This window comes from Pimephales promelas, chromosome 24 (genome assembly GCF_988280905.1).
Source record: "Pimephales promelas chromosome 24, fPimPro1.hap1.1, whole genome shotgun sequence".
Lineage (NCBI taxonomy): Eukaryota > Metazoa > Chordata > Actinopteri > Cypriniformes > Leuciscidae > Pimephales > Pimephales promelas.
The window spans coordinates 25,364,280-25,380,102 of NC_142792.1; the positions used below are offsets into that span (position 1 = coordinate 25,364,280).

A 15,823-nucleotide genomic window follows, 5' to 3' on the forward strand; every position below is an offset into this window, starting at 1 on the left:
GTTGATTTGGCACATAACGGTTAATTGTCAGCCCCCTTTTTGAAAATGGACATTCCAATGCACTATTAAAACTTGGTTGTAATTCAAGTATGCTTTGGAATAAAGACCTAAGTTTAGTCTTGTTTTAAAGAAAACACACAGCATATTATTGCTTAAGTAAAAATATATATAAAAAAAAATTATGAAAAAAGTTATGGAAGTTTTAAATTTACATTAAATCAAATATACTGTACAAAATATTTTTTCTTTTATAAAAAATATATATTTTACAAAATATTTTTTCCTATTAAATTTCTATGAAATCAAAACCATATATCTAACCAAGTTGTGTTCCAAATTTGAAGTTGATATCACAAAAATTGTTCTCATGAGATTTTGTTAAAGGCGTAATACCAAAACTGACATAAATTGCTTTGAATTTAATTGTGTGCATTCTGCTGTAACAAATTAATACATTTCTGTCCAAATATCACTTCTGTTACAAAATATGGAGCCTTGAGACTCACTTGTGTTTTGTCAAGATTAGAAAAGGTTTTGATCATAATATGATGGGCAATGAAAGTAGTAAGCGACATCTGAACCATTTGGTAGAGGCCGATGTTAAAAAATGTATGGGATGTGTTGAAATAAAATACATTGAGTGTGGTAACCAGCGACATAAGAACATAAGAATTGTAAACAAAACATTTTTCCATCACTTTTTTCTTGGTGCGTACTTCAAGTATTAAAAAGTCTTAAATACCATTTTCCAAGGTATTAAATTTTGTATCATCTTTTCGTTATGTATATCAAGTTTGCCTGAATTTAAACATTGTGTCGGCAAATAGTGGGGTTCTGTGTAGTTTATGGAATATAGATATGACATCCTCTGTTAAGCAGCCTAATTCATCCTTCTGCGTTATCACAGTTATCACGCGAATTGACGCGTTTATGTCATGAATCGCGGTACATACACGGTTGTTAAACAACATCGTTAACCAATACAGAAATTAAATATGTTTTCAAGAATATGTAAACAAAAAATGTAAAGACAAGCATTTAGGATCAATCGGTTCAAACGGGAAAAAACACTAATAAAACAGAATGTTCCACTTATCGTACAGAACGTAGGGCATTGATCTTCTTCTGCGGGGGTGGTTTTTTTAACCTCTTTGACGTCATAGTTCCCCACTTTTAAAAACGAGTCGTTTGCTGGGGCTGGTGTCAATAAAAGCTTTTATTGGACTAACAAGGACGTTTTCAGTTCTGAAACTTACAGGATATTCTTATAATATGATGACCTCTTAGATGTCAAAAGCTCAAGGCAAATTTGATTTCTCAGTTCATCAACCCTTTAATAAATAAAGTTTCATTTGAAAATCTGTTTGCAAGAGCATAATGCATATAGACCCCTTTTGCGCCGACGTCACAGTTACGTCACGGCGCTAGCTGGAGGCAAAACAAGTGAAAACTGCAGGCGGCCAATGCAAAACAGCAAAGATTCGGCTACATAATAAGGAGCTTAAATAATTGTTACTATTATTAAATGTCATCTTGTTGTGTTGTTTGGTGTAAGAATTGATGAAAAATGAATATGCTGTATCTGGAACTTTTATTTCTAGAAAATATTCACATCATTAAAATCGCACTGTAATGTCACTCTTTACATTGTCGTGGTCTCGGCGCTGGCTTGGCAGAACTGCGGATCGTACACACAAGTCTTGTACAGGACCATATAGACATCTAAAGATTTATATGCCTCAGTTTCTCTTTACGATCGTTTTCTCTATAAGGTAGGTGTAGAAGTCAGGCCACTCAACCGAGGTAACGTACGCTAATCCTGTCAGATCGATGTATTGAGTGAGCGTGTAGACGGCTACGGGTCGGCCAATCTGGTTCCGTCCGTTAAAAATAACTTTTGAAAATAACAATCGCGGTCCTGGACACCGAGTAACCTTACACATTAAGATAATATCGGATTTTCTCCAGTCATTGTTAAAAAACAAGCTAACAATCCTTGCTAACTAGCGTTAGTGAAGTGGCCAGATGGACCTTTTTGCCTCCACCTAAGCTCCGCCCACAAAAAAACGTCACCATGTTTACCAACTGTAAAAGGGTCTATTGTCTGTCTCACACCCTGCTACAGGAACCTGCGATGCTGCGCCAGTGGTGTCCTGATGCCCTTGATATTCTTGATGCTCCCCTCACTATCCCTGCAACTACAGCTGACTGTGAAAGAGGGTTCAGTGTTATGAAGCAGGTAAAGAGTGACTTGCGCTCACGCCTAAAAGGTGAGAACCTCTCTGACCTTCTTGAAACCCAGTTGTGCTCACCTGACATCAAAGACTTGGATCCAACCAAAGCTATTGACTTCTGGCATGCTGACAGTTTGCGCACACACAGGCCCGACTTTGTGCGGAAACATGGAACAAAAGAAACAGAGGGTGGCTCAGATTCTGATGGCACCTCTGAAGAAGAGCTGTGATTTAAATGATAGATAGATCCCAAACTTGAAATTAAATGTTTGCACTTTCTGTGTGTCAACAATGTTAATAAAATGATCAAATGCATTCAGTGGTACTCCTAATTTCTCTTATTTCATCCGCAAAAATTTTGGCTAGTGGAAATTCTGATTGGCTGGTAACTTTAAAAAGTTAATTTAGAAACCTGATCGGCAGCACCCGCTACTATTGTAAACAGTTCCACAGAATACACACATGTTCTGACTAGGGCACGATAATAATTTATGCATAAGAACTGACCTTACCCAGACAGCAAACTGACATTGAATCAACGTGGAAACGACGTCTCTCATGACATTGAAACAACGTTGATTTGCTCATCGAATTAACGTTGAACCAACGTCAGACGCGGCATTCTTCAAAGCTAAATGAAATCGAAAATTGATTTGCTTTCATAACGTTGAAACAACGCGTTGATTTCAAGTTGATATTCCGTTAGTTTTGAAAGAATGACGCGTCTGACGTTGGTTCAACGTTAATTCGATGAGCAAAACAATGTCAGATCAACGTTGTTTCGATGTCATATTTCCACGTTGATTCAATGTCAGTTTGCTATCTGGGTAGCCAATTAGCCGTTAACACTGAACTCTTAAAGGGAAAACTCACCCAAAACAGACTGTTTGAATCAGCGGATGAGAAACAGGGTGGGAAAAGGTCATAAATCACTAAATTTGAAGAAAAAAATAATAATCCAAAAACCTATTGAAATACTATCATTGAACCTAAGAGAACACAATAATACAAAAAATTATGAGTTTTGGGCGTTCATTTACACGACAACAGCATTAAGGTTTTGAATACGGCCTCCGTGTAAACAACAAAAACATGAATCTCTGAAGACGATGACGTCATGCACAGCAGCATTACGAGTTCAGTCTATAGTGTTTCATCGCCATCTACAGGCCTGGCAGCAGAATACAGGGTTTTTGGTCATTTTTCACTGATACATGTGAAACTGGATTGTTTTGACATGGTGTCGTCTATGCGCCGAAAACTCGCGCATATCATTGTTGTGTAAACGTACCCTAAGTTCTTGTTTTCAGTGTTCAGTTGTCCTGTCTCGATTAAGTTATGCACTGTGTATGTTGCTAATGTCTATCTATTGTCTATCTGTGGATAATGTGATTCATGTTAAGAATTAAAATGCCCAGAACTCTTGATAGAATCAAAATATACTTTTATTATGTGCATATCATGTGTACAGTTGATATTCATAACATTAATGTTGAAAGTAACCAAATTAAACTTCATTATAAAATAGTGTAAAGAATGATATCTGTGTGCTATGCACTCGTCTCTTTGTTGTAGAGTTTTTGTGTTGGTAAAGTTCATGAAGTTTATGAAGATATGTGACGTTTTGTTTAGTGAACTTTATTTAATTGCTTCACAAATCTATTGAACAAGTCAAGTTTGTGTTGAAAGATTGTCATGAGATGTTTTAAGTACGTTTTGGACGTGGTGGAAACTGGCAGAAATGCCAGAGGAAACGATGAAGGTATGAAAATAGTTTGTGTTTTCCTTCTTGATTGAGGTGAAGTCCGTCGTCTTTGTACAGGTTTTGGATTACTTTTCCATTTTTGAGAAATGGTTTTGAAGTGTTCAGAAATAGAATATTCCTTGTTTGTGAAGTCCAGTTTTGAATCAAGCTGTTGGATTGTTTGATTGTAGTTTTCAGTGTATAGTCGTCGTTCACTCGTGGTAAAATAGAGCTGACGGCGAAATACAGAACGTGTGGATTGACCAGAGAGATTCTGGCTATGAGAGTTTTCATCCGCTGGACGACAGTCGATGCAGACGCTCCACTTGCGATGTCGTTTGTTCCTATGTGGAGAATCACTATTGTGTAGTTGTGTAGTTTCTCGAAGTGTTTTACGTGTTGTTGAACGGATCTCAGGAGAGTTGTGTCTGGATGAACCCAGCATTGAGCGTTTGGAAAGTAGTCCTCAATACCCCGACACATTGAGTCTGTGAGGAAGCAGACCTGTAGACCTGTGAGAGAGAAGATATGCTTTTACTGTGTTCACTATATCAATTATGATTTTATTGTATGTTTATTAATATTGCATGTGTTACCTTGTGGTATGACGAATGTTCTTCTGCTGATTGTAGTTGTTATTGTGCCTATTTCTAAAGAGAAAGAAACGTAGTTAATGATTTTGCAAAGTAACTGTAAACTTCCATATGTTTTTTTTTTCTTAAAAATTATGTACAGAAGAGTTTAGCGACAACTGAAACAATGATCACTCAAATTTCACGGTTTATGCCAAATAAACGTTTTTGTTAGATTATGTTGCATAAATAAGAGATAAAAATCAATGGTTATAATTATTTTTCACTTAGATGTTCAGTTTTATGTCACACATAATAATTTGTTTGGGCTACTTCTATATTATTTTTCTTAATGTGTTGTAATATCGAATGTCCAACTTGGAAGTGGGATCTTCTCATGTTAAAGGCAGCATTAGTATTGATCATGTGATCTCAACATGTCTGTCCACATGAGACGACCCAATTAAATAAAACCACTTTAATTAGGACACTCGTTTTATATCTGTCAAAAATATCATTTATTTCTGTAGAGCTGGACATTTTAATAAGGAGTTCAGTTTTGAGAATGAATCTAACCTGTTCGTTCCTCAGTGTCTTCATGTTTCACTCTGAATGCTTCTTCAGTCTTCACGTCTTCATGTTTCACTGTGAATGCTTCTTTAATCTTCACGTCTTCATGTTTCACTCTGAATGCTTCTTCAGTCTTCACATCTTCATGTTTCACTCTGAATGTTTCTTCAGTCTTCACGTCTTCATGTTTCAATCTGAATGTTTCTTCAATCTTCATGGTTTTACTCTCCGCTTTAATAAACTCCATCTTTATAACAGTGTCACGTGGATCTCAGTTGCTTCACCAGTAGCGCTGCAGTCTTCAAGAGTGACCAAAGCGTTGAAACATTTGTGATTTTATACAGATTTCAGGGGGCCGTCCTTACAGAAGATAAAGCAAACAAAGCATGCAAAGGATGTAAGCCGTTACAGGCACTTTCACAAGCTCTAATCCAATCAGCTCAACTATAGCAGTGATTATCATAGACATCAGGAAGAGTCACACCTTCATCCATTCATTCACACCAAACTCAGCTATTGATCACCATCAACAACGACACCAATTACAGTAATGAGACAGAAGCAGCAAGAGCCATTAAAGACAAAAGCTGAAAAGCCTCACTATTTACATTAGTATTCCCACACACCTAAACAAATGAGATTCATTTGAAAGATTTACCCTTCTGCTGATTTTCTAAAGCTGAATCATTACACCAAAATAATTGTTAAAGGATTAGTTCACTTTTGAAAAAACTTTTGCTGATAATTTACTCACCCCCATGTCATCCAAGATGTCCATGTCTTTCTTTCCTCAGTCGAAAAGAAATTAAGGTTTTTGATGAAAACATTCCAGGATTTTTCTCCATATAATGGACTTCAATGGGAACCGGATGGTTCAAGTATCAAAAGACGGTTAATAACAGTTTCAGATGCAGCTTTAAATGTCTTTAAACGACACCAGACGATGAATAAGGCTCTTATCATGCGAAATGATCGGTTATTTCGAAACTTATTCCAAAAATGTAACTTTTCTAAGGACAAATGCTAGCCTTGCTATATTCTGTGAGGCGCGTTTGTAACGTCACGTAATACGTGATTACGTTCAAAAGGTCACGGGCGACGTAGCCGGAAGTACAGAATCAAAATCGTCCGACATCGTTGTTTTTCCTTTTAATTCCTTTTTTTGTAAACGGTGTTTGAGTTAGTTTGCACGTTCAACCTATGCGTTCAACTTGTAAACACTGACTCTGTACTTTCGGCTACGTCGCCCGTGACCTTTTGAACGTAATTACGTATTACGTGACGTTGCAAACGCGCCTCAGAGAATATAGCAAGGCTAGCATTTGTCCTTATAAAAGTTACATTTTTGGAATAAGTTTTGAAATAACCGATCGTTTCGCATGATAAGACCCTTATTCATCGTCTGGTATCGTTTAAAGACATTTGAAGCTGCATCTGAAACTGTTATTAACTGTCTTTTGGACCTGAACCATCCGGTTCCCATTGAAGTCCATTATATGGAGAAAAATCCTGGAATGTTTTCATCAAAAACCTTAATTTCTTTGAATTTCTTGGATGACATGGGGGTGAGTAAATTATCAGCAAAAGTTTTTTCAAAAGTGAACTAATCCTTTAAATGGGTTTCTCCATGCTGCCTTGCCGCAGCGCGATTTTATTCACGTGCTAGGCAGCCTGGACACCATGAACCAAATTTTCCCCTGAGATAGGGAACCAATCACAAACTATACTTGTTGGATATGAGATAGGGAACTATCTCATATCCAATAAGTATATAGTTTGTTCCTGCTTCTTTTTTAACTTTATGAATTATATATTAAAATATATATAAATTAGTTTCACTGTATATATTCTAACGTATGAAAGAAAAGTATGTACATTTTTAGAATAATTAATTTCTACATTAAACATAATACGTCATTGGATTCTCGACTCTCCTATGATTGAAGGCGACACTTCAGGTTTTTTTCCGGTTTACACCATGACATTACACGTTTTTACATTTTTTTTTTTTTACAACAATATGGCTACAACAATATATCTTCTTTTCAATAATTAGCTTATTAAAGGCCTGGGGCCTCATGTATAACCGTTGTGTTGCACAAAACAGGCCCAATCACAGAATGGGGAGGGAGTAGCAAGACAATGACGACGTATATGCGACACGCAGTTTGTTTATATCTATGGACCATGGCAGCGGATTTATACTTGTGCCTATGCCTGTTATTTCTGACAAGAGTACACAAAGGCCTACAGAAGAGTCTGCACACAGCAGTGATACAGGAGTAGCCAGTGTAGAGACAACTTTTCCGTTTTATTTGTTGCATGAGGCATGTGTGACACAAATGACACAGGGTTAAATTCGTTCCCTATATGAGTCTTATAGATATAGAATATTTTGAAAAAACAAAAATCACGGGGAGAAATAGAACTTGACTAAGTTGCACTAGAAATAGAGTTGCTTCAAAAAAAATTGTAATAGTAACTTTTACATTGTAACTTTTACATTACAAAAATAGTAATTTTTACACATTTACATTGTGAGCCCCCTTTCTCCCTTTCTCCTCACAAAATCCCTTCATTGAGGGGAACGTGTGTGCAGTCTACAGTGTATGGCATCAATCAAGTTAAGCCTGCCTGAGGGACTGTAAGTCATAATCGGCACGGTCATCATGATTGCATTATCTTCATTAAAAATTATAATATACCCTAAGTTGGCCAAAAAAAACAAAAAAACAAACAAAACAAAACTAAGAGCGCTAGGTAAACTTTGCAAATGGCATGACAGAAAGCTTCTCCGCATCTCCAATAGTGTAAAGGAAGCCACTCGCAAAGAATTTTAGGGCGATGAAAAGATTTTTGTTGAATGAACACATTGTTGTTGAAGCCCGGCATCGAATCGAACATTAATGTGCATTTCCAACTAAACAAAGTATAAACGACACCCTCACGACAATCGTTTCACAGGAGAACAGGAGATGCAAGAAGGCAAACTGACAAGCTACCTATCATAGAAATTTGGGAGAAAACAACTCACACTAATTCTTAAAAGATTACAATTTTAGACATTTTTTTCCTGAAGGTATTTTTGAATCATATTAACTAAGTATCTGCTTAATGTAAACAACCTAACTGTGCATTTCAATACTGACACATACATAAGAACACTGGGTCCCACTTTATATCAAGTGGCTTTACATACTATGTACTTGCATTGAACAATAAGTACAATGTATTATTGTGTTCCTGTTGTATTGTAAAACACTTTTGCTGCTATAGAGGTGTGATACGGGTAAGGTTAGGGACAGGTGTGGTGGTATGGGTCAGTTTAAGGGTAGGTTAAGGTGTGAGGGGAGGGTCAACTACGTAATTACAAATGTATTTACATAAAGTAATTATAGCTGTGATTACATGCTGCTATTTTTTGAATATAAGTACAATGTAAAAACATGTATGTACACAATAAGTCCATTGTATCAAATTATTAATTTCAATGTAAGTATTTAGTACTTAAAGCCACTTAATATAAAGTGGGACCGAACACGGTCCCTTATGAGTTCACACTCTATTTAACCCTTTTTATTTTCCTCAATCACATTTTTCACCATTTGCAGTTTTTATGAAATTTAAATCTAGTATAAATGGCATTTCCATTGGTCTTTTACATAGCATCTCCATCTTTCATCAGTAGTTCTTAATATTTTCACCATATAGTTGGACAATATGTATTTATTTAATACGCATTTCTCCCAAAATTCAAAACTAAATTTCTCTGACATATATTTTATTATAGGACTTTTGTGATTTGTGTGAGAACAGGACTTTTATTTTGATCTGGTGATGTGACGTCATAAGGCTGCGCCGCGATCCTGCATCTGTTGTGATTTGACTGATGAAGGTTTGTGGTTTAAACCATTTAAAATCGTTTCATTCAATTCAACTTGTTCATGTAATTTTAAAAGCTTTTACAAACGATGTTAAACAGCTTATTTATTATCAAGTTCAACATAATAGTGCTTTATCTAACTTTGTTTTGTGTGAGTAAAGCATGAGTAACATAAATGTTGTTGTAAGCACTGATGAGAAAAACCAAGTTTAAACTTAAAACTCTGTGTTAATTAATGAACCGGTTCTTACTGAAAATGATTCAGTGATTCAAAGTGCTCGATTCAAAACACTATAATCTGAAAACTATTTAAATACCAAATTTAAATCATAAACACCTAAATATCAGAGATGGGAGCAAGTCACACGTTCAAGTCACAAGTAAGTCATGAGTTCATGGGTGGAATAAAAATATGGCAGGACTTTTACTTTCTGACCCCTGGACTAGGGCTGCACGATTAATCGTACGATATTGTTGTGAGCATCTAATCAGTAAAGTCGGTTCCTTGATTAGTAGTAAATCACCTTCACCTGCTTTCAGATGGAAGATATGATGCAGATATGAGTGTTAAATGAACATTCAAAAGTGTTAAAGTTAATGAGATAATTAAGTGATTAATTTAGTGATGATTGAGCATTATTGAAGACACCTGATGATAACAAGCAGAATCACTGAAGGAGAAAATCACAAATTGTAAGTCACCGTTATGGAGATCAGTGTCTGCTTTAGTTGGGCTCTTGACACTTGTACTTTCACTTTAAACTTTGTTTGTCTGCTGTTATAGATTTATAACAGTCAAATGAACAAAGACATCTGTGATCTAATAGTGTCAGTTGTGTAATGACATAATCATGCAATGATCTGAAAAAGGAAACTCATTCAGATGATCTGGTATTTAGAGTATAAACTAAAACATTTAATAAAAATGATTCTGATCAAATCACTTTTATCTTTATTTAGTAACACAGACATCAATAATCAGCCTGTCTATCTCAACCGTGGTGACATTTATAATCCTTGTTGCCACCAATCACAACTCATTAATGGCTCCCATCATGCATTGCGGTATGAATAAATTATGATCTGAATTGTCTATGTAATTTACTTTTCCTACTTGAATATTCATCACCATTGTTGAGATGCATTGACTGAATCTTGATATCTGTGTGTGGCTAAAAGAAAGATTTTTTTTTTTTTTACAACTTTTAAGAAATCCTTTATGTTATAGCTCAAATTCTGGATATTTATGCAGAATCTCAGTTATAGTGTAACCAACAGCATAAATCACAGACATAAATTTCAAATAATGATTGTCAGAATATAACCAACACCATTTGATTTTTTTTTCTTTGTTTATCTGACAGGTATAACTCAGATGCAACAGCCAATTAAAATATAAAGTTTATAATACAAAGGTCAAGAGTCCAACTAAAGCAAACACTGATCTCCATAATGGTGACTTACAATTTGTGATTTTCTCCTTCAGTGATTCTGCTTGTTATCATCAGGTGTCTTCAATAATGCTCAATCATCACTAAATTAATCACTTAATTATCTCATTAACTTTAACACTTTTGAATGTTCATTTAACACTCATATCTGCATCATATCTTCCATCTGAAAGCAGGTGAAGGTGATTTACTACTAATCAAGGAACCGACTTTACTGATTAGATGCTCACAACAATATCGTACGATTAATCGTGCAGCCCTAGTCCAGGGGTCAGAAAGTAAAAGTCCTGCCATATTTTTATTCCACCCATGAACTCATGACTTACTTGTGACTTGAACGTGTGACTTGCTCCCATCTCTGCTAAATATAAACAATCAATATAATGTGTGTTCTTTTATTAGTCTGAGTTATTTTGTCTAACCACGAGATTTAAGTCCATTAACGCTCACTCTGACTAACTCTAACCAGTGAACTGAACTACTGAACAAGAGCTGATTGAGACACAGAGTGTTTGTTTCTTTTTTGTAAATTATTCTAATTTTAAACAGGACAAACAGAAAAACTCCCGGTGAAACGAGTGAGATCCACATGACTCACTATTATAAAGATGGCGTTTATTAAAGAGGAGAGTGAAGACATGAAGATTGAAGAAACATTCAGTGTGAAACAAGAAGAAACTGAGGAACAAACAGGTTGGTTTCATTCTCACAGCTGAACTCGGTCATTTGATCCTTATTAAAAATGTCCAGCTCTACAGAAATTAAATTGGTTGTGTTTCACATTGAGCGGGAAAGACATGTTCAGATCACATCACCAAACAAATACTAACATTTTTTGTCACACATTAAATTAGAAAAATACAATATATCCTATACCTAAATAAAACAATTGTGTAAAACAATATCTACTTCTGAACTGAAAACAATGGAATCGGTTGATTTATCACTTAATTGTGCGACCATATTAAATAAATTCATTAAATTGTGACTTTATATTTGTAATCTATATTATAAGACTTTTTTCCCCTCTCTAATGCACTCATCGTATCCAACCGTGACTTTATTTCCAAAATGATTGGATACACTGGTTTGTAAATGCTTCTTTTATTACATAGAAATGCAGTAACTGTTTTATATTTTCCACTGTTTTGTGTGATGCACATTGAAGTTAGCAGCTAAAGGGTTAAAACTGTTTGAAAATTAAATACAAAAACAGTCCTAATTGAAAGAGAACATGTTGACAATAAGATTAAATCCAAGATTGGGTGAAAATATGGTATAAAGAGTGATTTATAAGTATTTTTTTATAGGCCGGTCATTTTGACCCGGGAAGACCACAAGTGTAACAAGGTAACAACCCCACTAAAAAAAAAGTACAAAAATTTTCAAAAAACATTTGAGAAGTAGTTATACCCTTTTGTGAAGAAAGTCACTAAGTTTCAGTCCAATGCGATAACATTAACTAGTATTTTGGGGGAAAAGATAATCTTCTCCAGGTCAAAATGACCCAAAGACCACATGAGGGTTAAATCTGTGTTAGTGAGCACTTCTCCTTTGCCGAGATCATTCATCGACCTCACAGATGTGGCATATCAAGATGCTGATTAGACCGCATGATTATTGCACAGGTGTGCCTTAGGCTGGCCACAATAAAAGGCCAAGAATGCCCTTAAATGGACATGGTTTGGGTGTGTTTTCTTATTTATACACACATTTGAATTTCTCACAAAATCGTTGTACCTAATTCACAGTATTCAAATGTTGATGAATTCTGAGTATTCTAAATTAGCGACTGCGTGCCTGAAGTAATTTACATCAACATTTGAATATTGTGAATAAGGCATAACGTTTTTGTGAAAATGTGTGTATAAATACAAAGTGTATGCAATTATCAGTGAAAGACCCAGTATGTTTATTTAAAAGGAAGCAATAAACTTGGGTATAAACCGCAATACATTTTATATAAAATTGAGAATTTGTGGAATAACTTATAGAAAACTAATGATAATGTCTCAGGAGAATTATATACAAGGACAAACGAGATGACCTAATATTGAATCCTGTGGCACTCGAGTTAACAATATTGATAATAGGCTATGAGTTAATTAATATGGGATGTTGTTATTTTTGTTGTCTATTACTTTGTGCTAGTAATCTGGTGTTTATTTTTTCCACCTTAGACTTGATGGCGCTGAAGAATGGTCAAGAACTGAATGAAACAGAAGAAAAAGATCAGTATGAGAAACATCAAGTCATGATTAGACAAAAAACATTTAGTTGCTCACAGATTGAAAAGAATTTGTCCCGAAAAGCAGTTCAAAAGCCAGCAACTAGAAATTATTTCACCTGTCAACAGTGTGGAAAGAGTTTCAATCAAAATAGAAATCTGAAAGTCCACATGAAAATTCACTCTGGAGAGAAGCCTTTCACCTGCCAAAAGTGTGGAAAAAGCTTTACAAAAAAAGGAAGCCTTAATGTCCACATGAGAATTCACACTGGAGAGAAGCCTTTTGCCTGCCAACAATGTGGACAAAGTTTCATTCGAAAAGCAAGTCTTAAATGCCACATGATAGTTCACACTGGAGAGAAGCCAATCACATGCCCACAATGTAGACAGAGTTTTACACAAAAATCAACCCTTCATTGTCACATGAGAATTCACTCTGGAGAAAAGCCATTCGTATGTGGTGAATGTGGAGTGAGTTTCAGATTTGGAGCATCTCTTAATCGCCATACAAGAATTCACTCAAGAGAAAACAGTTTAATATGTCATCAGTGTGGAAGGAGTTTCACAGACAAGAAACGCCTTAAGAACCATGTAAAAATTCACATCGGAGAGAAGCCTTTCATGTGCCCTCACTGTGGAAAGACTTCCAAACAAAAAACAACCTTTGAGAATCACATGAGAACTCACACTGGAGAGAAGCCTTTCACATGTCCTCAGTGTGGAAAAGGTTTTGCACTTAAAGGCACCCTTGAGATTCATATTAGGATTCACACTGGAGAGAAGCCTTTCACGTGCCCTCAGTGTAAGAGGTGTTTCACATATCGAAAAGACCTGAAACGTCATTTGCAAACCCATTCTGAGATTAAATCGCAAAGTTCTGGAGTATGGCAAGAGGTTTAAAAAAATTAAAAAGGAAGATTTAATTGTGATCCGTGTAATTAAAAATGTATTTATGTATTGGGGGTGGTGGTCGCGCAGTGGATTAGACACATGCCTTTGGTGTGAGAGACTCAGGTTCGAATCCACTGTGAGACACCAATGTGTCCCTGAGCAAGACACTTAACCCCTAGTTGCTCCAGAGGCGTGCAACCTCTGACGTGTATAGCAATTGTGAGTCACTTTGGATAAAAGCGTCAGCTAAATGAATAAATGTAAATATTTAGCATCACACGTACAGGTGCATATGATAATTATTTGTTGAAAGTTTTCAATTGCTCAGAAATTTAAAAAGCTCCAGAAAATATGTAAGTCTGAAAAATTCATCACATCATGATTTGTCCATGTTTGCATTGACCTCTTTATACTTGTATGTTTCTTTTGTCGTGTGAATATGAATGTGTGGCCATTCCTCACCATATTTTTGTTTTTATGCTGTAAAGAGTCAATTTTTTTATTTATTATAATACCTGGCAAATAAATATAAACGTCAACCCGATTTGATTTGTAGGACTGAACCGGTGTTTAAGTTGGAATCAGTAAACAAATATATTATCATGTTCTGTTAATATTCACTTGCTCAGCAGTAAGGGTTTCACATGTGATAAATGCTGGGACATAGGCTATAGGCTGACAGGAATACTTCAGAATTAGAGACAAGGATCCAAACTTAAATTAAGGATAGTAAGGATACAATGACTAGATACTGCTTTGGATGCGACTAGCCTTGCGAGCCCCGTACATTATTCGGCTCCGGTAAAAAACTAAAACAAAATCTCGAATCTACCTTTTTCTGTCAAAAAATAGAAAAGATGTAAGAAAGGGTGTAATAGAAAACAACTGTTTTCCTTTTTGCGCTTTTGAGAGTATGCGCTTCTTTATGTATGTAATTTAATCTTTATATTTAGTCAAATAAAATTTGTTGGCAATTTTGGTTTGATCATATATTTTCACAAACGTATGTTTTATTTGTCAATAGTCTTGGGTAGGTAAATCGCGGGACAGCTCTAGTAGCTGAACCAATCGTATTTGATTTTTTTAACTCATTAAAAATACTAACCAATCGCAATTGCATATAGAGTGTTGTGTATGGCAAGCCATTTTAGCTTTTATTCATTTACAGGATATGGATTCTTGATATCAACAATTTAATTGCTGATATCTGTAATTGTATTTTCACTAGTGAAATTTCACCATAGGCTGCCATTCAAAATAAATTGTTGATATCAATAATTTATTTTTTACTTGTAGAAATATCATTTTTGATATCAGGAATTCGCATTTTTACCCGGACTTGAGTAAAAGTACAAGTGCTCTATCAAAAAAGTGACTTGAGTAAAAGTTGAAGTGCTCTTTAAGCACCACACTTAAGTAGAAGTACTAAAGTATTCAACATTTTTTGTACTTAAGTATTGCAAGTAGTTTATTTAAAAATTCACTACTTAAGGCAATATTTGAAAAATGCTGAAAAAGTTGGCAGACCCCAGCAGAGATAGAGGGGACGAAATAGATACTAAAACACTCTATCCTGATCATTTTCAATGCTCACAATTCCAACTCCTGACTCACTACAGAGGTTTTGACGAAAAAGCTGTTTTTTTATACTGCCGCTCGTACCAAGAGCATGGTGAGCTGAAACCTGCGTACATCACGAAGTGCAGAACATCCAATAGGAAAATTCAACTGCAGTAGCCACCGTTCAACCTGAAGAGGGCAGCACTAAGATGTTTTTACACCATATATTGTAGAAATAAAACACTTTATACACAAATGTCAAAAAAAGTTAATCGAGTCAATGACTGGTATTAATAAAGATCCATTCTTAGATCATCAACTAAAAAAAGTTGGTTTAGAGTTTAGTTACTCTTTAAAGAAAACAGTCAAAAATTTGAACTAGCAATCAAATAAACCGCTTTGGCGGGATACAAATTTGCTTTGGCGGCCGCCAAAAAAATGTCATTGCAGGACAACCCCTGCATTAGTTGTCAATGTGTGTGTCAATCAATACCATTACCTTATAAAACTGGCGTGTGATTAAAGGCGGGCATACACTGTGCGATGTCTGTGCGATTTCAGCAAGGTACCTACTCACACTGAACGAATAAATCGCATGCGATGCAAAGTCAAAGTTCAGGATTTATGTGCTCACACTGTACGGTCCGATCGTCGAGCTGCGACTTCACTGCTCACACTATACGTGTAATAT

General features: G+C 35.5%; 2 protein-coding genes across 3 annotated transcripts; one reads left to right on the plus strand and one right to left on the minus strand.

Annotated features, from left to right (window-relative positions):
- Positions 1–3,671: 3,671 nt before the first annotated feature.
- LOC120485543 (uncharacterized) lies at positions 3,672–5,609 on the minus strand. The gene is made up of 3 exons (XM_089126958.1): positions 5,127–5,609; positions 4,575–4,628; positions 3,672–4,490 (listed from the first exon to the last, which is right to left on the minus strand). Exons 1-3 carry the CDS (start codon positions 5,365–5,367, stop codon positions 3,940–3,942), a joined length of 846 nt encoding a protein of 281 aa, XP_088983084.1. The 5' UTR covers positions 5,368–5,609; the 3' UTR covers positions 3,672–3,939.
- Positions 5,610–8,963: 3,354 nt separating this feature from the next.
- Positions 8,964–14,560, plus strand: LOC120485538 (uncharacterized). Of its 2 annotated transcripts, XM_039681367.2 has the most exons (3): positions 8,964–9,015; positions 11,004–11,147; positions 12,635–14,560. In XM_039681367.2, the coding sequence occupies exons 2-3, from the start codon at positions 11,063–11,065 to the stop codon at positions 13,579–13,581; spliced, it is 1,032 nt and encodes a 343-aa protein (XP_039537301.2). In that variant the 5' UTR covers positions 8,964–9,015; positions 11,004–11,062; the 3' UTR covers positions 13,582–14,560. The 2 variants fall into 2 exon arrangements, with proteins under 2 accessions (XP_039537301.2, XP_088983072.1); XM_089126946.1 differs by lacking the exons at positions 8,964–9,015; positions 11,004–11,147 and adding an exon at positions 11,749–11,804.
- The last annotated feature ends 1,263 nt before the right edge of the window (positions 14,561–15,823 follow it).